This window comes from Crocodylus porosus, unplaced genomic scaffold, assembly GCF_001723895.1.
Source record: "Crocodylus porosus isolate Cpor-Errol unplaced genomic scaffold, CroPor_comp1, whole genome shotgun sequence".
In the NCBI taxonomy this organism is placed as follows: Eukaryota; Metazoa; Chordata; order Crocodylia; family Crocodylidae; genus Crocodylus; species Crocodylus porosus.
In genome coordinates this window covers 889,965-916,652 of record NW_017728952.1, presented here as the reverse complement: position 1 = coordinate 916,652, position 26,688 = coordinate 889,965, and the positions used below count along the sequence as shown (strand labels likewise).

The 26,688-nt window shown below is 44.3% G+C and overlaps 1 protein-coding gene across 1 annotated transcript; it reads left to right on the top strand.

Moving 5' to 3' along the window:
• Positions 1 to 14,252: 14,252 nt before the first annotated feature.
• Positions 14,253 to 26,434, top strand: CCNG2 (cyclin G2). Its single transcript, XM_019556389.1, has 8 exons — positions 14,253 to 14,417; positions 15,469 to 15,606; positions 17,217 to 17,354; positions 19,353 to 19,603; positions 19,767 to 19,845; positions 19,930 to 20,028; positions 23,386 to 23,591; positions 24,813 to 26,434. Exons 2-8 carry the CDS (start codon positions 15,469 to 15,471, stop codon positions 24,949 to 24,951), a joined length of 1,050 nt encoding a protein of 349 aa, XP_019411934.1. The 5' UTR covers positions 14,253 to 14,417; the 3' UTR covers positions 24,952 to 26,434.
• Positions 26,435 to 26,688: the final 254 nt, after the last annotated feature.

The window sequence follows — 26,688 nt, the reverse complement described above, 5'->3', positions numbered from 1 at the left end:
AGAGGGGGTGATACTTAATACAAAGAGCCTTTGGTAGTTTTCCCTTCAATTTCCAACCCCCCCTTCCCTCTCCCATTAAGGAGACAAGGAGGGCTAGCAGCTGTGTTTTTTTCTAAATCTGCTATTGATAATGCATTTTTAATAATATTTCTAACAAAAGGGTGGAGTCTTTCAAGACCAGCTCAGGGAGGATCTTGCACATAAAGAGGGTGCCTTGGAAGAAAGTACAGAGATAACTAGAATTTTTCATCTCTTAATGTCTTTGCATCAAACTTTTATGCCTTTCTAGAAGATAGGTATAGTCAAATACAAATTATTAGGTTCAGTGAACAAACAGAGTAAAATTTATTGGCCTGCATGAGTTTTGCTGTTGACATATCATGCAAGAACTTCACATAGTATCTATGATTTGTGTGACTGAGTGCATATAATTTAACTCCAGTACCCTCATCCTATACATTTTATCTGTACAATAACATTTATACTCTCCTGTGACTTTAATCAACACATTTTCTGAAGATTCTCTTAGGGTTTGATCCAAAGCTTACTGAAGTCAGTATTGGGGTGTCTTGCCTTTCATTTCACTCCACTTTGATACAACACTCTGATACAAGAGTTGTATGGAATGGGTTTACATTATAGATGTTTTGTTAAAGCTATAAATAAATGAAAATAACTCCTAATGTATGTTCTCTGCATTTTGAATGCCTCCCAAAATATACTTTTATTCAACAGCTGCCTGGTTATATAGTCAGAAAGGTGACTGGTTGTTCTTTTGTCTTCATTTTACATTTAATGACTATAATTTAAATTCTATTTTATGCCAATTCCATATGGTTTTGAAAAGGTCTTTTGAAAGTAAGCATAGTTTTTTTAACACGCTTAAAAAACATAAGTACAGCATTGCCTAGAATTATCTTGTCAATTAAATAAAAGAGCCGTTTTGAAATAAGTGAGAAAAATATATAGTGGATGAAATACACCTTCTAGCAACAAATTGATATTAAGAGAGAAACTGAGAACTTTAAGGAAACTGCTGCTTACATGGTCATGTTTAGACACGCTCATGGTCACTGAAATATTCAGCTCACTTTCAGACAATTTAACTTGCATTGTAGGCAAATTATTGCCATAAAAGCATTGAGGCAGGCTGTGCTGGCATTACGCTAGTGTAATTCCACTTACTCCTATAGGGTTTGTTCTGGTTTACAATGATGTTAAGTAGAGAGGTGGTTAGCTTTGTTAGTCTGAAGTCAAGCAGAAGTTAGGGCAAAGAGACACCTTAGCCACTAACTGGTTCAAAGTAGCTTCAGCTTTTGTAGGCAACAGCCTATTTTGTTCATTCAAAGCACCTGCTGAAGTAGGCTATGAAACATTCTGCCTCTCTGAACCAGTTAACCACAGTATAAGTGGGACCAGAGTCAGGCTTTATGCACTTTAGTTTCTAGCATTAGAAATTTATTTAAAAAAAAAAAAAACAACCTAAAAATTCAGCATTATTTACTATCACATTTTTCAAAAACTCTTCCAATGGCAAATAGCTTTTGGGTTTCATGTGTATGTTTGATATGTTTTTTTTTAAAAAAAAAGAAAGAAAGTAGGAAGTTTGGTAGAACTCTAGATAGAAAAAGGATTTCTGATACAGTAGCTATAACTGAGCTCATCAGAACTGAGCTTGCTTGCATCAGAGCTGAAATTGGTCTACAAATTATCACACAAAGACTGCATAAAACCACCAGACTAAGATCACATATAATAATTATACTCAATCTGCCAATAATGTATACAGTTTGAAACCTTTCCTGATTCCTGCATCTTTCTTAGTACATAGAACATAATGCCTGAAAAAGCTGTTTAAGAAGAGCAGGGGTAACCTTACCAGCTGTGAAATTTGTAGGATTCCAGGACTGAAGAGGACTTAAAGAGGCCAGGAATCAGCCCCCACCCAGCCCTGTTGTCCACTTGGTATGTAAAGGGCCAGTATTAGACATTTCCTTTAATCTTTCAGAGCAAATGGTAGAGAAGGAAGTGGCCTCCATAATGAGATGCTAGAGCTTGCCTGACCTCCTAGGGACAAACATCCAAAAACCCTGAGCCTGAATTGATTCAACCTTTGTAGGTTAGTCTAACCTGGGTAGGCTGAACCAGGTTGTAACCATACAGACATCACTTCTGGACTGAGGAAATGCTGGCACATGCCCTTCCTTCCCTTCTACAGTGCTGAGCCAGGGGCGTGGCCAGGCCCCAGCAGGGTGCTTTGATTAGGGAGGGGTCCCCCCACCCCTATTGCTGATAGAGCATTTAGTTACACAGCAGGGAGTTACAAAGGGAATTGTTTGCATTTATCAGCCCATCAAACAAAACAAAAGCCTCTCTCATCAGTTCAAGCTCTTCTTAAACAACTTTTTTCAAGGAAAGAACAGAGGGACATTATCAGCTGACCTGTTGATTAGCTCTGAAAAGCCCTAAGCGGACACTGTCCTGTCTGCCTTTGTCCCGGCTCCCACAGCACAGCCCAAGCCAGCATGTGGTATGTTAGCTAATGCTGAGAGGTGTCTGTGTAAGGAAGGGGGGAGAGGGGATCCCTGCTTGAGCAGGGAGTGGTGAGAGGGTAGGGGGGAGCAGGAGGAGGCCAGCCAGAAATCGCTGTACCTGCCATCTCTGCTGGAGCTCCAGCTAGGGAGCAGAGGGACAGGACCAGCCCTGCTGGGCTGGAGCAGAGAGCAGAGCCCCTCCCAGGGATGCTGGGGGACTGGTTTAACTTAAACCAGCAAGGGGTCTGGGACAGACATTGTATAAACTGGCTTGACCCAAATCAGTTAAGTCTGATACTACATTCAACCAGGTTTATCTCAAACTGGTTTCAGCCATTTCCAAACTGGCTTATGTGCACTGAACATCTGTTCTGTTACAGATTTAAACCAGTTTCTGATCACTTAAACCATGTGTAATGTCTGTCCCTAGCCCTAAAGTATAAGCCCCAAGTAGGCATTAGTGTCTAGATTAGGAAAGAATGCTATGTTTGAAAACATGTTTGCTAGGGTTGACCATGACCAACTAACAACTTTTTAAAGGTATGAAGCCATCTCCTGTAATGTTTAGTAATATAATCATCTCTAATGCTTAAAGATACAATTAAAATGTGTCTAGAGGATGAGATTCTCCACGTCATACAGCTTGTCCTTACTAGTACAGAAATCTTCCACTGCTATGGGGTGACAGAGAAAAGACAGCTTTTTTTTCCATAAGCAGGTTGTCTAGACTTGTTCTGAGTCATGAAATATCCATGGACCGCTTCCTGATATTTTTCTTGGGCAAAATTCCATTGCATCAAATACAGAAGAACTTCATCCTGAGTTAGGACTTGAGTCTAGGGCCTTGATAAATGAAGCTTGACTTTTAGCTGTGGTGCTTTGTGCTGTGCCAGCCACACTGCAAACAGCAGCTACACCTCATAACTCCAGTTTTTGCCTTCTAAACAGAATCCCAGGCAGGTTTGGGCTTAATGATCTCTTCTTCCAGTGACCCCTTCATAAGCTTGTTTAACCTCTCCTGGGCCAGAATGTGTACATTTCTTTAAAACTCTTTGATAAAGTCAGCTTTCTTAGGAAAAACAGAAAATGTATTAAAACACCATAAATAATATAAAAATAGATCTAGCCTTAGGCCAAAAGTAAACATAGACAAGTGTAAACTTTTTAGTATGAAAATGGAAACCAATTTTGTATGCTATGTCAGCAATTCAGAATCTATCAAAGCCTGATACTGCATCCTTCCTGATAAGCTACAGTTTAACACATCATCCGGAGTTTGTCTATACCAGATAGCTTTGCCACTGTAACTATACTGGAAACCCCTGTTTCCCATAATGTGGTCGCAGTTAGACTGGTATAAAAATACTCATACCTGCAGTGTACTCCTCTGTCATCTATTTCTGGAAGAAAAATGAGATGTAGCAGCATAACTATGTTCACAATAGGGTGTATAAGTGATAAAATGCAATCAGTAAACTATCCCAACCTCACCTCAATACGTAGAAATGTAATCCACCACATAACAAACCAATATAGTTATACTGGTATAACTTTTCTAGTGTAGACCAGGCCTGAAGCCAATTATTTTCATACACACCTGGAGACTCTTTTGAAAGACTCTTCTGATATATGCACAAGTATGTCTATAGGCTTTTATTTGTATTTCAGCCCCATTCCTGTGTGCGCTGTATGAACTTCACAAAAGGCAGGCATTCACAATAAGTTTGCAGTCTGTGTACCAATTATAATTATGTCACTATTGGTGGGTCCCCACAAGCGGAAATGTGCATTTTCCCAGGGACAAATAGCAGCAACACATATCTGTGCCACTGCTACTTGTCCCTGGGGAATGCCCCTGCACATGAACTCTGGCATGCATCAAGTTATTCTGGGTGGGGTAGGGGAGGCTGGGGGGTCAGCACCTGGGCTGGCCCCAGGAGCCTTATCCCGGGACCTGTGGGCCTCTCAGAGCTGCAGTGGCAGCCATCCAAGCAGACATGGTAGGCTGCGGTAAGGCTGCCACCACCGCCTCTGTGCTGCCCAGCGTGCGAGCTCCGGGCAGGCAGCAGCAGCAAACACTGCCCGGTGTGGCAAGCAGGGGAGCTGCAGCTGCTGCCACCACAGCACAGCCCTAGTGGGTAAGCCTAGACCTGGTGTGGGGCCTAGGCTGGCTGCAGGTGCAGGTTACAAGCTGGTGCTAAGCATGGGAAAAAGCGGCCTGTACTGTGTGGCTGGGAGGGTGGGGCACTGGGAGTGATCGGGCGCTGGAGCACAGGGACTGCACCAGTGTCCCAGGGCCAGTGCCAGCAGGGCCCAGAGCAGGGTGGCAGAGGTACAGGGTCCTGGCCAGCAGGGGCTCTATGGAGCCAGGCCAGCTACCCCCTCTCCCTGCTGGTGCAGCCCAGCCCAGCTCCACAGACCCCTGCCAGCCTGTCGGGGCACCTGTCAAGGGGCAGGACCCATGCGGTCCTCAACAGCTTGCCAAAACTGGGTAAGCAGCCCTCCACCTAAAATAATTGCCTGCCCCTGCCCTAACCATATGAGTCTATCAAAATCCTTCTTGAAGTGTGGTGCCCAAAACTGGATGCAGTACTCCAACTGTGATCTGACCAATGCTGAATAGAGGGGAAGTATCACCTCCTCAGTTCTCTTTGTCATGCATCTGCTGGTGATGATAAAGTGTCATTAGCTTTGCTGATTTCAACGCACTGATGACTCATGTTCAACTTGGAGTCCACTATGACTCCGAGGTCCCTTTCCGCTTCTGTGCTGCTGAGAGGGTCACTTCCCAATCAGTTGGTGTGCTAGATATTTTTGCACCCTAGGTGCAGCACTCTGCACTTGTTCTTGTTGTACTGCATCCTATTGTGTACTGCCCACTTTTCTAACCTGTCCAGGTATGCCTGCAATCATTCCCTACCCTCCGGAGTCTACACTTCACCCCACAATTTAGTATCATCCACAAACTTGGACAGAGTACATTTCACACCCATATCCAAGTCACTGATGAAGATACTGAAGAGTACAAGTCCAAGGACCAAGCCCTGCAGGACCCCAGTACCCACATCCTTCCATGTTGATACCGACCCACCTACTACCACTCTCTGGGTGTGACCGCTAAGCCAGTTTGCCACCCACTGGACCATGTACACATCTATGTCACAGCCTCTTATTTATGAGAATAGTTCATTATGAATGGGGCTCTGGCCAGGCCAGGTCGTGGGACAATTTTAGTCGGCGACGCCTGCAGAGAGGCAATGCTAGAGAGCCAAGAGCGGGAACATGACCCCCCCCATCTTTGCACGGGGCAAGGGTGGGCTGCAGCTGTGAGCTAGGATCTACCTGCCCCCTGCCTCCATGCCTCACTGACACTGCTTCAAAAGCGGTGCAGGGCAATGCTATGTGAGTCCTGCTGCTGTAGCAAGGCACATGGCACTACACTGTGCTGCTTTCGAAGCACTGGCCCTTGCTCTGCAGCCTGCCCTTGCCCTGTGCAAAGATTGGGGGAGCAGGGGCACATACCCTCCTGGGCTCCCTGATGCGCCTCTGGAGGAACTGCCAGGCTCTGATTGTCCCACAGCCCAGCCTGGCCAGGGCTCCATTCACTGTGAACGGGCCCCAGCCGGGCCAGGTTGTGGAGAAATCAGAGCCCAATGGCTCATCTAGGGGCAAAGTGCGGGGGGAGTCAAGGCGGGGGGGTGTGCCCCCCTCACCTGGCTCCCTCATGGTGCATGCAGTGGTGGGAGCTGCCCACCCACACCCTTGGAGGAGACACCAGGCTCCGATTGCCCCACAACCTGGCCTGGCCTGAGCGCAGCCTGGTGGAGCCCCAGCCCCACACCCCCAGCATTGCCTTTCCCCCTTCCCCTGCCCCTTCCCTGGCAGACTTTCAGGGGAGGTGCGTGCATGCACTCAGCACACACTCAGCACCCCCCCAAAATGTTTTCTTCTGCCTATGCATATACCTCTGTAATATGGCAAATGTTGCAGCAAATGTCTCAAGTCAAAACTCAGTAATATATGCAGCTGTTTAAAGAAAGTAGTTTTCTGAGCATCAGGTTCAGAAAAATCCTGCTTTTCACCAACTGAATTGTGGAGCAGAACCTACCTATACATCGTGTTTAATGAAAATTTCCAGAAAAAAATTTCACATGATGTCAATTTGTGGGTTACAACAGGAAGAAAAAGTTTTATGTAAATTATACAAATGCAAAAAAAAGAAGAAAAAAAAAAAGAAAAATCATTCTGGGCCTATCATTATCCAGTACAGATCTTCTCTTTTTATTTGATACTTTATCCATATTTTCAACTAATCTTGAATCACATTTCAAGAAACTCCTGATTCACCAAATGAGTTTTTGTTTATTGGCTCACCAGAGAAATAGAGGGGGATATCATAATATTGTATAGGTTTTCTTAAATTATGTAAGAGACTCCTAAAATCAAAGGAAAACTGTGGTCTCATACAAATAAAAACATAAAAACATTGCCATTTATTGCATCAGTTGCCCAGAATCCTGTGGATTCTGAAAAGGAGAGTGAGCAGGGTATTACCAAGGTTTTTTCCATTGTTCCTCTTTCACTTGCAGCCTTTGGCATTTTTAAGGTCAAGGAGGTTCTGATTCTGAGGTTGTACAGGATTCCTTCGAATTTGCATAAAGCGAACCTAACTGTATAACGTAAGAAATCGGGATAGGTTTGCTTGTTGGCTGCTCCCGGAGCTGGCTGGGTGAGTGCCGACAAGCAGCATTCACCCCAGCCCCGGCTGCAGCAGTCCCGGGAGCGGCTGGCAGCCACTGGGCTGCACTGTGCCCCGAATCCCCAGCGGCTCTGCTGCCCCCCACACCTACCCCAGCTCCTGCTGCAGCCCTGGTGCAGGCAGCTGCGCCATGCCCCAAACTCCCCTGGGGCTCTGCTTTCCCCAGGGCACTAAGCGCCGAATCCCCCGGCGCGGCGGAGCCCAGGGGCTGCAAGCAGGCAGTGTCCGCTGCTCCCAGGGCTGCAGCAGGGGTGGGCAGCCTCCTGCAGCCAGATGAGAGCAGGCTGGGGACGGCGGCTGCTGCAGGCTCAGGGGCTCCAAGCTCTGCCCGACGCTCTGCCTGTCTCCATGCCAACTCTGGCTGTAGCGGCCCCAGGAGCTGCCGGGCCTGGGATGGAGACGGTGCAGCCCAGCGACTACAGGGAGCTGGCATCGGCCGTTCCCAGGACAGCTGTAGCAGGAGCTGGGGTGAGTGGGGACAGGCAGAGCCGCGGGGGTGTTGGGGTAAGTGCTGCCGCCCACACCGACCGGGGTTCTGCTTGTCCACACTCACCCCAGCTGGTTTGGGAGCAGCCGACAGAGGAACCTATCCCCATTTCTTACCTTATAAAGCAGGACTGCCTTATGCGAATGTGATTTATGTGGTGTTCTCCAGGCCTATGCTGATCACATATATGCAAATTTACCTTGCATATAATGAATTTCAGGTACAAAAGGGTCACCACATAAGAGAGAATTCGCATAAATTGAACCCGCATAAATCGAGGGACACCTGTATCTATAACCCCCAAGCTCAATTACTACTGATGACCCCCTTTTCTCCAAGAATTTGTCCAATCCCTTTTTTCTTTTTTTTTTCTCCTGAATACAGGCAGTCCTTGACCTACCCATTTAAAGTTACGGTTCACACTTACAGCTTTTATACATTGACACCCTGTTTCTGATGTCAGTTTCAACTTTACAACACTTGATCTGACACCCAACCACGCCAGCGAACAAGTTTGCTGCGTCACCCATCTCCCTGGAGAACAGCTGTCTAAACTTCCTTGGACGCCTTCTTTAAGAAAGCAGACAAGACTCAACAAAAACCTGCAGCCAAGACTCCAGCCAAGAACCTTTCAAAAATGTCTCCTCAAAGAAGTCCTTGATTGCTACTTACAATATCAATACATTAACTATATACATGGCTATATTCCTCATCTATAATTGACTGAGTACAAAATTCTAAGTTATTTTTGGTAAAAATAGGGTATCGGGCCTTGGTTCAAGAACCAATCCCCCATTTATAATATTGTTTCCTATGGGAAAATCAGTTCTGAGTTATAACTTTTTGACTTAAAACATGGTTTTCAGTATCTAATTGTGTTGTAAGTCTGATGATTTCCTGTACAGAAGACGAAATGTTATGACTTGTGAGATCTAGTTTCAGTTTTAATAGTGACTTGCTGTATGTCTTTTTAGCAGGAGACTTACTTTCACTGTGCCTTACTTCACCTATCATAATATAACACTAACTGCACAAAGGTGTTGAGATACTTGCATCACAAAACTTGTAAAGTAGATCGGGTTTCTTGGGAAACTGTTGCATAAGGGGAAAAGTTTAACGTGGTGCTATTATGGTCACTGTGCAGCCTGCTTGGGGATCAGTGGATGTTACTGATATAGCTGCATTGGTAATCCACAAGGCAGCATTCAATCTGTCTTCATCTTTTCAAAGACATATATGTAGTAAATTTATACATGCATGGAGGCTGCTGCAATGGGACCAGGCTGAGTATAAATGATAATCATAGTATTCAAAACAAATACTCTGCTGCTGTGTGAAAGTACAAGTAATTTACACCTAAAATATGAGAGAGCCAGGCAGAACCTGCCAGAGCTAATGTTTCTAGTTGTGCTATAACGTTCTGAAACATTTACTTTGCTACTGGATTTTTCCATGCTTGGCCTTTGCACAGAAGTGATTCTCCCCCTTGTTGTTAATTTTTGGGGAGTAGAAAATTTTTAAAACAGAAAAGGTATATTTACACTTGAAAAGGCCAGTTAGTTTGAGGCTTGTCTAGAAGGTCTAGTATCTTTGCCTACAAATGTAATAAGAAATTTAAAAAAACAGTGGTTTCTCTGTAAACTTACAAATATTTTGGGCAGAGGGCCGCTTACTGAGTTTTGGCAAGCCATTGAGGGCTGCCTGACAGGCAGACAGAGGCAGGTAATATTAATTTTCTAAATTTTTTAGGGGCCCCGTGGGCCAGATAGAATGGCCCACCCGTGTGCTAGAGTACTTTCTTGCGTTGGACCTTCTGTAGGAGGATCTGAGCTATAATGTTTACAAAATTAGATAAGACATACAGGCTTTGTCATTAATGTTGCTGTTTCAGCTTTACCTTTTCTCTGATCTTTTGTGATCTAACTGTATAATCTTAGGTGACATTAAATGTGCTTATATTTCGCAGTGATAACATGCCATAAAGAAGGCAAGCAGTGGACCATTTCAGAGTTATTCATGTTCATGAGTCAGTACAAGAAATAAATTAGATTAAGTGGATGAGAAACTGGCTAATTAATCTGAAATTACATGTCTCTAAGGCAAAGACATAGTAACCATATAGAAATGTTGATTAAGTAGCACTTATGAAAATTTTGTATGTTTTAAAGTATTAAACAAACAGTAACTTGGTAATCCTGAACACTTCCTCTCCATCTGAGAGGAAATAAACACAGATTTAAAACCTGTTTGTTTTTTAATGGTGAATCAATAGACACTGCAGATGGTCAGCACCTTTGATAATCAGGAAGTGGGCAAGTTGCCTATGACATGCCATGAATCCCCAGCTTGCAACCTTAGTAACAGAAGTGTCTGGCTTGTAGCCCAGGACACAGACTATGAGACCTACAAGGTGCAATACTATTAATGCTTATTATGTATCTGAAGTTATAAAAAGGGACTCCACAGTCATTTTTTTCTGGTTTGCAGCACCCTTTTCTTTGATACAGTAGTGTTTAAAGTTAAAGAATTTCTTTTAGAAAAGAACTTGAAAGGGAATATAATTTCCCCTGATATAGCCACACTTGGCATAAACTAAGTGACTTGGCTCCTACACATTGGACTCTTTTCAGCATTGTTCGTGTAGACGCCTGACAACCCCTCTTCTCTAAAACATAGTTCACTCCAGACATTGCCTTTTATAAGTTCATAGATCAAATTCCCTCAGAGGTTTCCCACCAAAAACTGTTCCCACCTAGCAATATCCAAGATAAAATTGAAGTTGTTTTAACAGCAATTTTATTGGCATATTAAAAAAATAAAAGAAAGCACAAGCTTGTTATAACAATTAAAACAGCTACATGTTACACAGATCGTGACTATCCTAAACATAGTTACAAACCAGAATCTACAGATATAGAAAACTTAATATGCTGTATTTACAACCCTAAGTAAAATCCTGGCCTCAGTCAATGATAGTTTTGTTACTAACTTCAGTGGGGCCAGAATTTCACACTTAATGTTGTTTTCTGGTTTGCTCAGCACTGAGGATATCACTAAGTGTTTGTGAATCATCACCACTTATAGTCTTGTTTCAGTTTAGAAATCCACATACCACTAGGTCCAATTAGCATTCAAGATAATATCAACTGCAAGTCAATATATACACCTATTAACCACCCATAACAATTCTCAATCAATTGACAGGCTGACTTGCCAGGGCCATTTTTACCAGGAGGGTTAGAAGGTGATTTCACATTTGTCTCAACCTTAGGCAGTCCAAAGGTTTAAATAAAACAATCAAACTACATGGCCATATTATGTTGCATATAACAGGAACTATGTAGGTCCCTATTCAGACTACACATGGATCTTCTTTTTTATTAAAAGCCCTGAAGATTCCTGAATTTGGTAGTTTTAATCTAGTCATCCTGCCCCATGTTGCACAGACACAAGTTCTCTTGCTGACAGGAATGTGGGGATTTTCTCTTTCAGTTTATCATTAACAACACTGCTCTTAAATAGTACAGTAATTGCTGTGGGCTAAGAAGTATTTCACTTTGATTTCACTGTACTGCCCCTTTAAAATTTCTAAAGAATTTGCCCTTCTGCAGAAGCAGCAATGACTCTGTGAGAGGCAGCATGTAACAGAGAGGCTGGGCTTCTCACAGGATCTAAACTCTTCTTTTTAATCTTGTTTTGTTTCCACCTACTCTAGAAAAAGTTATTTAGGCATAATGTTCCGTAATCGCTTTTTGTTTATGGGCTAAAAAAATGTAATGGGTGCTGCTTAAATTGGTTATTCCTGTCTCTCTCAGTTCATAGGACCTGGGATTCAGCCAAGTCCTGTGACTTCAGGGGCAAAGCAAGAATCTGATGTCTCCCCATTATAATTCCAAAGCTGAAGAATAGGTCATTTGTAGTAAGGAGCAATTGCTCTTGCAACCCTACTCAGCTATTTGCAAGGGCAAGAGTAATTTGTGAGCCTGTCTCCCTCCCAAGTGATAACAAGAAGTGTTTCTGATGCAAGGTTGCAGAATATTTCAAAGGGATCCAAGCTCTATTACCAGATATGTTTTTTTCTTTTAATGATTTATGTAGTTGCATGTATATGATGGTATGTTCATTAGGTTTAAATAATTAGGTAAATTAAAAGCAATTTTTGTGTTCCAGTGAAAGGGCAAACTGATATTTGAAAAACTGAAATTTGCTTGTGGCGGCTTCTTTTTAAAAAGTGAAACTAATTTCTGCTCTGAAGTTTATTATTGGAACAAACTGACTTTCATGTTGTTATGCTACTTTGCTTAAGGGGCAGGTGCACATGGCAAACTCACTTCATCTGGCGGTGAAAAAGCGTTGCACTGCTACTGAAAATGTGTATAGCAGAGATTGGAGTTAAGCAGTTTACCTTTAAAACACAACTAGCATGGGCAGTCCTTGCTTTTGTGACTGGGCCACTTGAAGCTAATGTAACAAATAATACACGCTGTCCTTAGCAGGCTTGTTTGCAGGACAGGACCTAAAGCAGTCCCCATTTCTGAGCTTGAAATTGGATTTAAACCTTAAAATACTGGCTCTAGTTGTGTTACATTCAAAAGTCAGACCATTTTTCCATGTTGGAGGGTTGCTGTGAAGGTGAGACATACATGCTTGATGGAGGCTATGCAGGTATCAAGAGATGCAGACGCATCTGTAGAGCAGTGCGAGGAAGATTGCCCTGCTTCTGACTCTTCTGTAGGGCTGGAGGCTGTGTTTTCCCAGGCTGTCATGCTTCATAAATGCTTTTTTATGTTTGTTAATGTGATCTCATTGGGGTCCCAAAGGAATGTAATAAGTGAAAGCTGACGATTTGAGAGGCTGTGCTGATACCATGACATGAGGTACAGCTTCTGGTGTTACCAAATCTCAAAGCGTTTGTTTTTACTTCAAGTCTTACTTCCTGGATTCACTTAAAAAAAGGGCAAAGAAATGCTTGAAGACACCAACACTAAAAGCTGACTTCAGAAGACAAAGTAAATATGAAATGCTATTTTCAAAATAATTTAGGGCGTGACCTATGGTTTTGAATAGTGGGGCTTGACAGCACTGAAGCACATGCAATAACCACACAGCTGAGTTGAGGGAGAAAAGTGCCCTGCTGGCCTGCTGCAAGAATATATATTGAGAAGAGGGAAGGTGTTTTAGGGGTGAGAGGAGGGCATGTTGCTTGTGTGTTATGGGTTAGCCAGTCTGTCCTACCCCAGTTATGGGGTTAGCCCGCCTGTCCTGTCCCCTGTGAGGGAAATGTGAAAGCTGTGTCACCTCCCTGCTGCCAGGTGAGAGTGGCAAGGTGGCTGGTTTCACTGGGCAGATCTGCGCGTGGCTGGGACCTGCCCTCTCAGTTGGCCTTGGGAGGTAGCAAGGCAGCCCCACCCAATGGAAGCAGGAGCTGGGATTCATGCTACCCTTCTTTCCAACAGAGCAACCAGCTTGCTGGGACGTGGCCCTGGACCTTCTACAGGCAGCGACTAGCAGCTGCAAAATTGAAGGGGACAATTTGGGCCTCATAGTAGTGCACCACCCGATCCGGGCCCAGCTGTCCACGTGCAGGACTAAAGCCTGAATCAAGGACTGGCCCAGGAGCCGCAGGTCAGCCGTTCACTCTGCAGCAAGCTTGGGCTCACGCTCGACTTCTCCGAGCTAGTGTAAAAGGGGCAACTGTCCCCTGTCTTGAGACTGACAGTGGCTCGCTGCCTCTCCCAGGCTGCTTTACACTCAAGATCAGGCCCCCGCTGTCCTGCTTCGGTCAGTGTGCGTGGGCTAACGGCCTGGTTCAGGCCCTATGGAAGCCAGCAGCATACCCCATTGCTCTCCACCAGCCCCTCGGGCGTATGACTGTTGGGGCGATAACAGTTGGAATCACTGGCTCTCTCCCCCGCCCCGCCGCGAGCCCCCCCCTCAGCGCAGCCCCGGAGCCGTTGCTAAGGCCCGCAGCTGCAAGCAAGTGGGACCCAGAGCAGCGGCCTTCTCGCATCAGCCAATCGTGGGCAGCAATCCTTTCCACTGACCAATCCCGCCCTACGTACCACAATATTATTAGTGTCGGGGGGGGAGGGGGCGCGCCAGAAGCGTGACGGCTCCGGCCAATCAGCGCCGAAGAAGGCTTTGGGCGGACTTTTCAAACCCCGGGCACCCGGCCCTGGGGGGGGGCCCTTTAAAGTCGTGATGCGTCTTTGCTCTGTGTCCTTCCGCCTCCACGGCTCCGCACAGAACACTCCCCTCCTTCCTGCCCTTCCCCAAGCCCCCGGGAAAGCTGAGGCAGGTGGGTCTCCCGCTGTGCCCAGCTCTTACATCAGGCTCAGCCTCTCTAAGAAGGGGATTCTTTTTCCCTCCCCCTCGCGTTACTTCACGGACCGGACCTCCGCGGGATCCCTCCGCGTCTGCCCGCACAGAACAACAACAGCGGGGGCGGGGTCGGCGCCGCCTCCATCTTGAGGCAGCTGCAGCTGCTGGGTCGGGGCAGTCGGGTATGGGGCGGCGGCGGCGGCTGCTGCCCTTGCCGTGACTGTGGGGCCGGGGCCGCTGCGCGTCTCTCCGGGGCCAGGAGGCGGCGTCGCCCCCGGCCCGATCGCCGCTGTGGCTCGCTCCCCACCCGGCAACGGTGAGAGCCTGGGAGTGCGGGGGTCTGATCGCCCCCTTGGGGGGTCCCTCAGGGTCTCAGTGCGTGTACGGGCCGGGGGGCGGGGCTTTGAAGGCCCTCGGGGCAGAGCCTGGGCTGAGATCGGGGTGGGAGGGGACTGCCTTGTGTCTTGTGATATAAGCCTTGCCGGGTCTTCAGTAGGAAATGATCCTTTTGGAAGCTCAGAATTTACTGAAAATGAAAAAAGTCTGCAAGTCAGCCGTCGTCTTTACTTTATTGGTCGGCGAGCGAGCGAGCGAGAGCTGGGTTGTCCAAGGGGAGTCTGTCTTTATTTGGAGGCAGGCAGCTGTGGGGAAGTGCTGACCGCAGGTCCCAAAGAGACACTTGGGTTGTGACATTGGCTGCGGCACTTAGCTGCCTCTGAAGTGATCGTGTATTTTGGACTCTTACCGATTGTACAAGGGTTGAAATGGTACATATATGATTCTGAGACACCTGGCAACGCTGCCCCTGGGAGGACAAAGCTTTGGTTGGGATGAGAGGTGGGGACGGTGCTGCTTTGAGCAGGGGTGGGGCGAGGTGACCCCCCTGAGGTCCCTGTCTTCTCTGATCGCCTAGAGCCCAGCAAACGGCAGCCAGGCTTTCTGCCCCTCCCACAAGGGACAGTCCAGCAAATGCCCCTCCCAGAGCAGCTGCTTCCCTCAGTTCTCCCCTCTGCCTGCCTACGTGACTGCCCACATGCCCACTGGGCAGGGGGAGGAGACCTCTCTGGCCCCTCCATCTGGTCAGGGGGAGGGGAAGAGCCGTATAACCCCTCTCTCCTTTCTCATCAGTTCACAGCCTCTTCTCCACACCCCTCCCTTGCAGCCCCCCCCCCCCCTCCAGCGTGGGGTTAGACAAGAACAGCCCCCTTCATTTTTCTATAGGCTGAGAGTGCGGGTGTTCAGCTTGGCAAGCCACCTCAGAAGGCTTTACCCTGATACTGGACTCCAGCTTCCAGCTGTCTCCCACTGTCCAGTCCTGATTCAGTGGCAAGTTGCCAGCTATTGAAGCTGCTTGTTTGATTTTTAAGATGAAGGATTTGGATGTCGCGGAACCACTGAGCAACGAAGCTTTCTGGCTTTTCAAACAGTTAAATCTGCACCTGGAGCAAGAATGGAAATTTCAGCCTCGGGAGAAGGGGCTGAGCCTGATTGAGCGCACAGCTGAGGTGAGGAGGAAGGAGGCTTCCTTTTCTGGGCTGGGAGATGGAGTTCTTCAGTTGGGAGACGGTGAAAGCTGGCTGTAGCACAGAAAGCAGTTCATGAAATTGAATTATCGGTCGTTTTACAGGGCAGGATTTGAACTGAACGCACAATATGCAATGTGTAGGTACAAACTTGTAGGAAACCTGAGTATTCACCCACCTGGTTTTTTAAAGTTCCCCACTATCTTTTTTGCCTATATATGCACCCCCTTATTTTTGGTTATCTTACTGCATTTGAGTTCCAACATTTACATTGACTAGCCCTACTTTGGTAGACGAGCCAGCTGTTTAAATGGCATAACCGGTTAATAGTCTTGGTATGCTAAATATTCTTTTTCACATTGGAAAGCTCTCTGCAGGATCTTTTTTTGTTTCCCTTTGGTGTCTGTGTTCCAGCACTGCATGTATCCATAAATATCAAAATTATAAAACTGATTACAAACAAAAGTGAAGCAGGCTAGTTTGTTTTCATTAGCAAACCACGGGGGAATTGACAAAGAAACAAATGGTGCTTAGCTGTGAGAGAGAAACTAGATTTTAAACCCTTTCTGTTTTAATAACCTAATATCTCAATTCAGGGCGTTGCTTAGGGAAGGGCAGTGCTTACATTTCAGCAGATATTTAAATGCTGGTTTCAGTAAGTGTTGGGGTTCTTGGGTCTTTGGGAACTTTTTGGTTGGGGCGGGGGGGAGGTTTGGAGTGGAGCCTAGTGCCAGGTCTAAAACAGATCTGCCTGTTCCTTGTTCCCTCTGTCCCATTGACTTTGGTATGACATTTTGCAGTGATGTTTTTAGAATGATTGTGTCCTTTTAAATGTAGGAAGCACTGTGGGAAGATTTTTAGATCTTAATAAAATATGCAGGAGTCTTAGTGCTTTGTTTTCAAAGTAGTGAACACAGTAATTGATAACTTTTGGTTGAAATTTCTTCATAAACTGGACAAGTTGGTTAATAGAAATGAGTTTCTGTATGTTTAACCAGAGCACTCCATAGTGTTGACCTGTATGATTTAGTATTGCTGGGGTCTATAGAACGGAATACATTTACTAAATTGTTCATGATACAAAATACAGATTTTTTTTTTTTTTCTTCTTTGAATGGACACTGAAAAGGGAAGCTTGGCTAGGTATAGGTTTAAAAGCCACTCCAGATATACCCAAATCAATAGATATACAAGTGTTAAGATGTTAGTGGTCCATTTCCCAGTAATTCCGAGATATTTGCATTCTGGTGGACAGTAATGCAAACACCTTGGGGGACTGTACTTATTTAATGTTTAATGAGTTTAGGTAACAAAGTTCTTGTACTAGCACACTAAAAATATGGGTCTAGTGCCAGCTGGAGACCGCACTGGATTGAAAAGGCCTAGCTTTAATCTACGTATCTTGAATGTATTGTGAGATTCCTGTTATGTAACTTGCCACTGGTTTTTCACAGCTGCTATTTTTAACGTATTTCTTTTGAGGAGAATATTTGCCCCACGTTGATCTAATTTGTACTAGAGGTGACCTTGCGTGTTTCTAAGTTCTTCACAACCAGCAATGATGAAAGCTGACTTTGCTCCTTCTACTGCAGAATGAAAACACGTTATGTCCAAGATTAAGGAATGCCAAGGTTGAAGATCTTTGGAGTCTAACCAATTTTTTTGGATTTACAACTGAAACGTTTGTCCTTGCTGTGAACATTCTGGACAGATTCTTGGCTCTTATGAAGGTATCTTGAGTAGGAAAGAACTGTAGATACTTTGTAGTGGCAAAGTATCAAATGTGCATGATTCTGGCTTTACATTCATTAAGTCTTTTTGCTAATTTGAGCAGAAAACAAATCAAGTTTTTTCAGTAATAAACAGCTGTAGGACCTGCCTCCCAACTACTAACAATCTGAGAGTGGTTCTTAAATTCCGAGGAGAATTAAGTCCCTCAGGAAAGATGAGAAGGATTAGAAGATTTATACAGTGCCACAACTTTGCACAACAGTTAACATACAACTACAATTGTGGTTTGTTCATTCCCAATGTAACAAAAAAAATAGGCTTTTCAGGGCAAGAACATAGTCTTCATCAGGCAAATAAAACAGAGAAGAGGAATGGGGCGGAAAAGAAAGCAACCAAAATAACCAGTCATATTTTACAAACTAACCTTAAAGCATCAATACTGTATACGTTTACACTTTTCCTTTAGAGGTGTTCTCAGTAAAGGAGGTTCAGTTATGGAATTAGTTCCCTTCTGTTGCTTGGGCCCTGTTGCACATTACACTGAAGACAAGATTAACCTGTTAATTATGCCATAAACAGTAACGCATCCACACGTTCAGGCAATCAATGGTGCAACAAAATGAGAAACCAGCCACACAAATATTCCACAAAATATGTGTAACTTTGTTTGTGGCTGGTTTCTATCATACTTTAAATTGAACATGTGGTAGGGTAAACTCACCATGCAACCTGTTTGACGGCTCCCCCATAGTGAGCAGGCCAATAGCCAGGTGTTTTCAAGGTGCTGAGTTGAGGGGAGTTCATCAGCTGGGGCTCCCTCCAATCCAGAAGTTTGACTGCTTTGCCCAGCATGTTCCAAGGACCTGTAGAGCAAGTCCTTGACACATCCTAATTATGGGGACCCTGGGATCAGGGAAGGGTGCCCCGATCTTGGGTCTACATAGTTTTTAAAAGGTCCCAACATATGTCCACCACTGGGCTGCACATGTACTTTTCTGACTTTCCCAGTGCAGGAGGGCTCCAGGATTAGGGAACCTCTCCCAAATCACCTGGTTTGCTGGGACGTTGAAAAATCATACATGCAGCTAGGCTACACCTGAAGTTTTTTTGACATTTCCAGTGTTCTTGTGGCATGGCAGGAAGTGTGGTTGTTAGGATCCAAGATCAGATCCCATTGTGTTATTAAGTGAATATTTATTGGGGCCTCAGATAGCAATGATCAGTTGGTTTTTTTTGCGGGTGGGGGAGAATCTGTATGAAGGATCTTTTTTAAAAATTTTTTTTCTTGCCCTCATGCACTATTTTTGTCATACCAATAGTATTTTGTTGGAAGCTTCCCAATAAAACTATTTATGACTAAGTATATCATGTATAGGACATTTTTACAGGTGTGTCACATACCAGCAAAGGTGGTGTAGGCCTCTTGACTGCAACTCATACTGCAGTAATGGCAGGAAGCCACAACCAAGCTTAAGTCCCCATTGTGCTAGCCAGTACTGTACACAGTTGACAGATTCTGTTCCCAAACCCTACAGCAGGGGTGTCAGATATGCAGCCTGTGGGCCAGATCCTATCTGCAGGGCCACATCATCCAGCCTTTGGTGCTGCATGTGGGTTTTGAAGTGACCCACAGGCAACATGTGGAGCAAACCAGATGTATGGGGCACCCATTCCAGCTCATATGCTGCCACTCCAGAACTCTAGGGTCATGCAGCATGTGGTAGCTGCTCCAGATCCAGAATATGAAGCTGGTCTGCAGGTCTGGATTGGCTCATGGACCAGCCCTATTGTATCAGTCTGACCTGCAGGGCTGAATGAGTTTGCCCCTGCCATACAGTCTAAAATATAACTTTAGATGTTTTAGCTGTAAAGATTTTGTATTATTATTAAACATTATTTAATATATTATGTAGATTTTAATACATTAGCGGTGACTAGATAGTTGGCAAACTATAAATTATTCATAATGCTCTTTTTTGTTTGTTTGTTTTCCCCAGGTGAAACCGAAGCATTTATCTTGCATTGGAGTTTGTTGTTTTCAGCTTGCTGCTCGAGTAGTTGAAGAAGAATGCAGTATTCCATCCACTCATGACATCATCAGGATTAGCCAATGTAAATGCACTGTGTCCGACTTGAAGCGGATGGAAAAAATAATTTCAGAAAAACTGCACTTTGAATTTAAAGCTACTACTGCCTTAACTTTTTTGCACTTGTTCCATACTATTGTACTCTGTCATACCTCAGAAAGGTAAGTACAGTTCTAGCATAGCATTGCAAAATATGGGGATCCATGCTTATAAGACTCCCCCATCTTCCCTCCCTACTTCAGCAGTCTGACTGAAAAGCGGACAAGCTTCTTACTTGTATTCATTAGTATATAAAACATTTTCTTTTCCTTTCTCATTTTATAGGAAAGATGTATTGAACCTTGATAAATTGGAAGCACAACTGAAGGCTTGCAACTGCCGATTAGTCTTTTCTAAAGCAAAAGTATGAAACTATTATTTTTTGGTTTGGAAACTTGTTATTAGTTTTGGATCCATGTATGCTGAGCAGTGTGTTTTGTACTTCCAGCCATCCATATTAGCCTTGTGTCTTCTGACTCTGGAAGTTCAAACTTTGAAATCTGTTGAGCTGTTTGAGATTCTTCTGCGTGTTCAGAAGCATTCAAAGGTAAAACATATATTGTCTGGGTGTTTAATGCAGCTGTTAGAGTTATAACATTTAACTAATGAAGTACCACTATATCAATGGGTTTGCCTCAACATAGCCTGGGTACTTCAGTGTACTGGGTGAAACCAGTACCCCCTCCTTTAAGCTTCTTGTGGTGTTGAAGCTCTTGGTTGAATGTTGGATGCCTCTGCAACCTAAACAATGTTTATGGGGGCTGAATAACTTTCACTTCTAGAAAGTTTTATTGTGGGGGGGAGGGGGAACTCCTAGTACCATGTCACCATGTCTCAAGAAAGCTAGAATATGCTTTGCACATGCTCCCAAATGACATGGGTGTAGTAGGCTTTTACTTCTTCACCAGGGAGTAGACCAGGGTGGGCAGTTTATTTAGGCCTGTGGGCCACATAACCAGTTCTGAGGACTTGCTGTGGGATGGTCAGCATTTCTTCCCTCCCTGCAACAGCCTGGAGTCTGTGTGCCCTGCGGCTCCTCCCCACCACTGCCTACAGTGCACAGAGCCTCAGCCCTGCCCCTGGCCTGCCCTGCACCCATTCCGGACTCACCCTGGCCAGAGTAGACCAGCTGGAACCCATACACACAGCCCCAAACCTGGCCTGCCCCACACCTGCTCTGGACTGCCCACCCACAACCCTCCCCCTCACCACTGCTTGGCCCTTGTAGCCACCTGGAGCCTGTGCACTGGAGGCTTGTATAGTTAAGCTGTTAGTCAGATTCCTCTTCTCTAAACCATTTTGTTAGAAGAACTTTGTAGAAGCCATTTGTCATCCTGCTTCTTATATGGGAGATGGCTTGCATGTTACTCTTAAAATATGACCTTATATAAATGTACTCCTTAACTTTTGTTTGTGTTTGTTAAATCAGAGGGCTTAGGGCTGTCTTAAGCATTGAGCTTTCACTAGTTCTGAAAAAGAGCAGAAAAACCTGGCATATATAGATGGTTTAAGAGCACAGTAAACCCAGATTTCCTCAACTAATAAATCTGTCCTGAGGAGCCATTTCATATTTCATAAATCTTAAAACAGTTTAGGTATGCTTCTAGCAATGTAAATCAACTTTAACATTCCTAATGCATATTAAATAGTCAAGTGGATAATTGCTGTACTCACTTTGCACATCATCTTACTTTTTGTGTTTAACTAGAGAAGTTATTCTACAAGATTCAGGAGCCTGAGAGATGCTGTCATGCAGTGGTTGTGTTGAACTGGAAATGAACTCTCTTATTTGCTTAAACCTTTCTTCAGTTTAAAAGCCTAACTGTTTAAACAGTTATCTCCATCCTATATTATAACAGTATTCTCTTCATCCAATCTAATGGAGTGAAAGTGGAAAAACCTTTTATTTTAATGGCTCTTAGGTTTTGTGAAGTAGTATAACTGGTTAACACAGTCTGTATTTTTTTTAAAGAAAGCATCCAATTTCTTCTAGCGAAGACGTGTAGGAGGTACCTGGCAAAAATGGCTTGACCCCTGCTCCTTGCCTCCCCACACCTTGCCCCCTGGTGCCTTTCTATCTCCAACCCACAGCCTTAGGTTTCCTTTTCCTTTCCCCATCCCCATCTCTGGCTGCAGCAGGCTGTCCCTGCTCCAGCTGGGGGCACAGAGCATGGATTTATTCTGGTCTAGCTTAGTGACAGCAGCAGCAGTGACGTGACAGCACAGCCCAGCTTTGGAGCCTATCCCAAGCTGCCGCTGTTACCAAGCCAGGTTGGGGCTGGAGCTGGAGCAACAGTATGCTCCATGCCCAAGGCTGAAGCAGGATGGAGCCTGCTAGAGCAGGAGTAAGAGTAAGCAGTGGGGGGAAACGGGCATTCATGGCTATACATGTGGCTCTGAGTTAGTTTCTCTACTAGGTGAACAAACCTGGGAGATTTCTCCCAGATTATTTGAATGTATGCATGCAGCCATAGACATGTTGCTGGAAACTGAATGCTGTTAAGTGAATTATGAAACCACCTAGTAAATCATTGTAATAGCATTAACCAGAGTCTTCCACAGTCAAGACAACCCCTTAAATATAAGGCAACCCTTAAAGCTACACTTATCTGTCTTAGGTATAATATTTTAGGTTTTCTTATGATCCCTTATCTTATAGAAGAGGAGTATTCTAATATTATAATAAGCTGTAGTCTGTCTGTCTGTCTGTCTGTCCATAATGCTTTATTTGAACTCTGGCTGTTTTGGCAACCAGTTGGAGTGCTCTACACTGACAGGACAGATGGCAGAGCACTGCCATGAAAATGGATGAGGGGCCAGGCCAGCTGAGCTGGCTTGGCCCCTGCCCCTCTTCCCCCTTGCTTCTTGGAAGGCAGAGGGGGCTGGTGGGAATGGAGCTGGGGGTGAGGCCAGCAGTGCTGGTCTCACTCGCGGCCGCCCCCCCCTGCAATCTGCTCCTTTGTACCAGGGGCTGAAGCACCCGCCTCACCCCAGCAAGAGCTGGCAGGGAGGGGACAGGGTGGCTACCAGTAGCCGCAGCCACCACCCCGCAGCTACTGGGCTTGGGCCCTCTGCCACTGCTGCTGGGCCTGCGCCCACTGCTGCTACTGGGCCCATGGCTCCCACTGGGCCAGGGCACAAGGCCACTGCCAGGCCTGCAGTCATGGGGCAGTGGTGGCACTGGTGTGGCAGTGAGGGGAGTGGGCCCGGACCCAAAGCTGTGGGCAGTGTGGGGGTGGACGTGGGCCTAGCCCCAGAGTGGGAGGAGAGATGAGAGGTGGGGGGAATGGCTGAAGTAGAGGGTGCAGGGAGCAGCCCCAACCCCAAAACAGGCAGAGCCACCATGGCAGGTGGGTGGGGCAACAGGGTTGGGCCCACAGTGGAGGGGGGAGGAAGAAAGGAGAGCATCCCCAAACCCAAACTGTTGGGTGGGGGGAACAGGGTCAGCCCTGAAGGGGGCTGGGCTAGTTGGGGAGGTGCAGGGCTGAACACTGGGCTCTGTCCCTGCCACTGCCCCCCCTGTCAGTTTTGGTGAGCAATTTGCTAGTTTTTAATAACAGCCCTTGAAATAGGGATTTCCAAGTAGTGTCCACTTTGCCAGTGGAATTGTGCTTGTACTAAATGTACAAGCAAAATGCATCACAAGCGTCTTGTGATCTCATATCTCGACTAGTGTCTTGGGTATTGATTTCAAACACTCCACACAGGTGAACAATTTAAACTTGCTTATGCAGCTAAAAAATGAGTTTACCTTTTTAGAAGTGGACAATATAGGCAATGACTTTTACCAACTTTGAGTAAGTCACTTGATTGATGTGCACTTCCAAGGAGAGGATAATAAAGTCTCTTTCTAGATTGTCAGTACATAACTAACTGTGTATATATATTTTTTCCTGTCTTTAAGATCAGTGATAGTGATCTGCTTTACTGGAGAGAATTGGTTTCGAAATGTCTAGCAGATTATTCTTCTCCTGAATGTTGCAAACCAGATCATAAAAAATTAGTTTGGATTGTATCAAGACGCACAGCTCAGAATCTGCAAAATAGTTACTACAGTGTTCCTGAGCTGCCAACGATACCAGAGGGTGGATGTTTCAATGAAAGTGAGAGGTAAGTAAAATTTCTGAGGTTCTGGTTTCCCTGCATTAGTCTGGGGTTTTTCTCTTTCTCTTTTCCCTGGAAGGAGCAGGGTGACACATCAGTCATAAGCAGTATTTGGATCTAATTCACTAGCTCTTAGTTACTTATAACACTTCCCAGAATTCTCTCCCTCACACTTTGTAATTCAGGCTCTTGACTTAAATTTCCAAAACATTTATATGGCTTTGGATAGCTAGAAAATCACTTCTTCCCAGTGAGCAGTCCTTGAGGTCATGTGACATACCTTGACATAACAGTCCTTAAAGACTGAACGTTTGGCCTGCAGCTCTTGGTACTTAGTAAAGTAGTACTTCTGTTACTAACTTTTTAGAAGGTCACTTTATCCCACCACTTTTCTTGTTTGTCCCCAATGTTTAAGAAAAAGCTGGTAGATCTGGGGTAGCAGGTCTCATATTTAGGGGGAGCAGATTTAGAAGATCATAGGCTGGCATCCCCTACCAGCACGATTAGAGGGAAAACCTTAGGTGAGACATGGGGATTCTTTTGTGGGGGGGAGTTGTTGGTTGGTTTGTTTGCATAAGCTTGAAAACATTATATTTTTTTTAATAAAGAGGCACCTTTTTTTTTTAGTTACTCCCTTTCATTAGAAAAACAATACTATTATATTGTGCTTCTGTTGAAAACAAGGTGCTCTGTCCTAGAGAACTACGGTGGGATGTACACAGTAGACGAAGTGTGGATTATAGAAGCAGAATGAGGGACAGGGAGTGAGTGAGGCAAGGCGTTCCCTAACTAGATAAGTTCTCTGCACAGCTTTACCTACTGACATGATCATAAAAGCTCAGTCCTGTTGCCATGCACCTTAATGCTTGTAAAATGTCTAACACATAGTTCATAGCAGGGCTGCCATTCTGCAAGAGTACAAATCCAGTAGCCATGCATACAGGGCCATTTGTCTTGCTTAGGGACTGGTGATAATATAGAGTCTTGTGGGCTGTAAACAAAAATAGCTGCAACATGCTGCGGTTTTAACTGTGGGGAGCACAGTACTTGGTATATTACTTAAGTAAGTCTTTCAGTGGCACAGAGAGCTAGGACACCTGGTTTCTGACATCCCACTGCAAAATAACTTTAAGGAAACAAGGTCAAGAAATACTTGGCTGTCTTCCCCTCTAAATACTTGTAACTCAGTAAGCCACGTGTAACTTTCTTTCCTTATGTTCTTTTCAGCGAAGACTCCTGTGAAGATATGAGCTGTGGAGAAGAAAGCCTTTGCAGTTCTCCTCCTAGTGATCTGGAAGGCTCCTTTTTCTTTGACCTGAAGCTCAAGTCAAAACAGCAAGCTCTCAGCTGTCCGGCTCAAAAATAAAATTGCACTAGATGAGGGTTTTTAACATACCATAGACTTTCTTAGCAATAATATGAGTAGTATGTCACATACTTTTGCTTCAAGGCAGACTTGCTATGGAATACTTAAGAGGCAGACCTTACAAGCTTTTATTCATCTGGCCAGAACGATCAGAGATGAAAGCAAACCTTTGTTTAGGGACAGCTCAGCAAAATACTTAAGCACATGTGTAATTCCAGCTGAAGTGGGCTAATAATACCTTGTGTACGATATTCTGGTACCTTATTGAGCTGGGCCTTACAGCATCTTGGGCTGCTTTTAATAGTAATATTGCCTGAAAACACTCAAACTGCAAAAAACAAAACAAATTATCACATGCTATATTTGTTCTGGCAGGAATATTTTAATCAAAATGATATCTTTTAATGATATACTTTAAAAGGATTAAAAAACCTTTTGTTTTTTAAAACATGGGGGGTCCTGGTTTAATTGGGAGTTTGCATGATGTATTTTGGGAGGAATATAGGTTTCCTTCTAGACAGTACTTAAGTCCATTTGTACAAACAAGGATAACTTAAGTGTTGCCAGGATTTGCTGGGGGTGGTGTTTTTGTGGGGGTTTTTAGGTGTTGTTTTTTCTTAAACTAGTGCAGACAAGCTTGCACTGAAGTTCTTAATATGAACTTCAGTATTTTAAAATCTTCATGTTAACGTGAATTCACACTAGACTAGAAAGTATTTAACATGTTAAATTTGCTAAGTCTACATTCCTTTAAATATTTAACCCTTGTAGTTGATTTCAGTATGTTCACATTATTAATTGACTACATAAGCATGCAAACAAGTTAGATTAGGTGAAAAAGGCTGGGGGGAAGAGTTCGTATTCTGCAGAAATACTGGGTAAATGTGAAGCTGAAAATGATTTGTTGTAATGACAGTTGGTAATGCATTTTTGTGAAAGTACAGATTTAGCATAGATTGCATTACTGCTAGGGTAGTTAGCAAGTGAGAAAGCTCATTGTGGAATAACGGTATTAGTATGGTGGTGCCAAAGTAGAAATGAAGGGGCAACAAGCTAAGGTTAATTGTTGTTAGATGTGAACATCTTTTGAAGATGTGCAGAGAGATGTGAATGGTGCTGTTAAGCTCATAAACGTTTTATACTTGGTTTTATAAACATACAAAAAAAGTTTACAAAAAATGTATATAAAAATGTAAATTCAAAAAATGTACAGAAAAAAATTTAAAATCTTAAAACAAGCAAACAATACTGTATTTTTTTACATTGTGTATGTAACTTTCTGTAGGTATGTTGCATGTAGATATTAATTTATTGTGTATCCTGTATGATATAAATACTGTGTATTACAGACTTGCCTTTTTACTGCAAGCTTCAACATCCAACAAGATGTTTTCTGAAATGGTTGACCTCTGTCTGAGGTGGTTTAACCTACTGAGCTTTGCTACAGTTCAAAATAAAAATAAAGCAACTGTTTGTATTTCTGCATGTATGTGTGGTCCAATGACAATAGAAAACATCCAGTGAAGTGTTATCTCCTGCTGTTCTTACACTTGCTGTAAAGCTGGATTTTTTCCATTCAGGAGTCAAGCCAAAACTAAAGTTTTAAGTAGTTTAATATGCTTTTTCAAACTATGTAGATTATAGTTATGAATTGCTGATAATAGCCTTATTAATTATAAGCTGAAGTAGCTCACTTGAGAGCATTTGAATTGGGCACCTAGAGACCTATAGCTGATC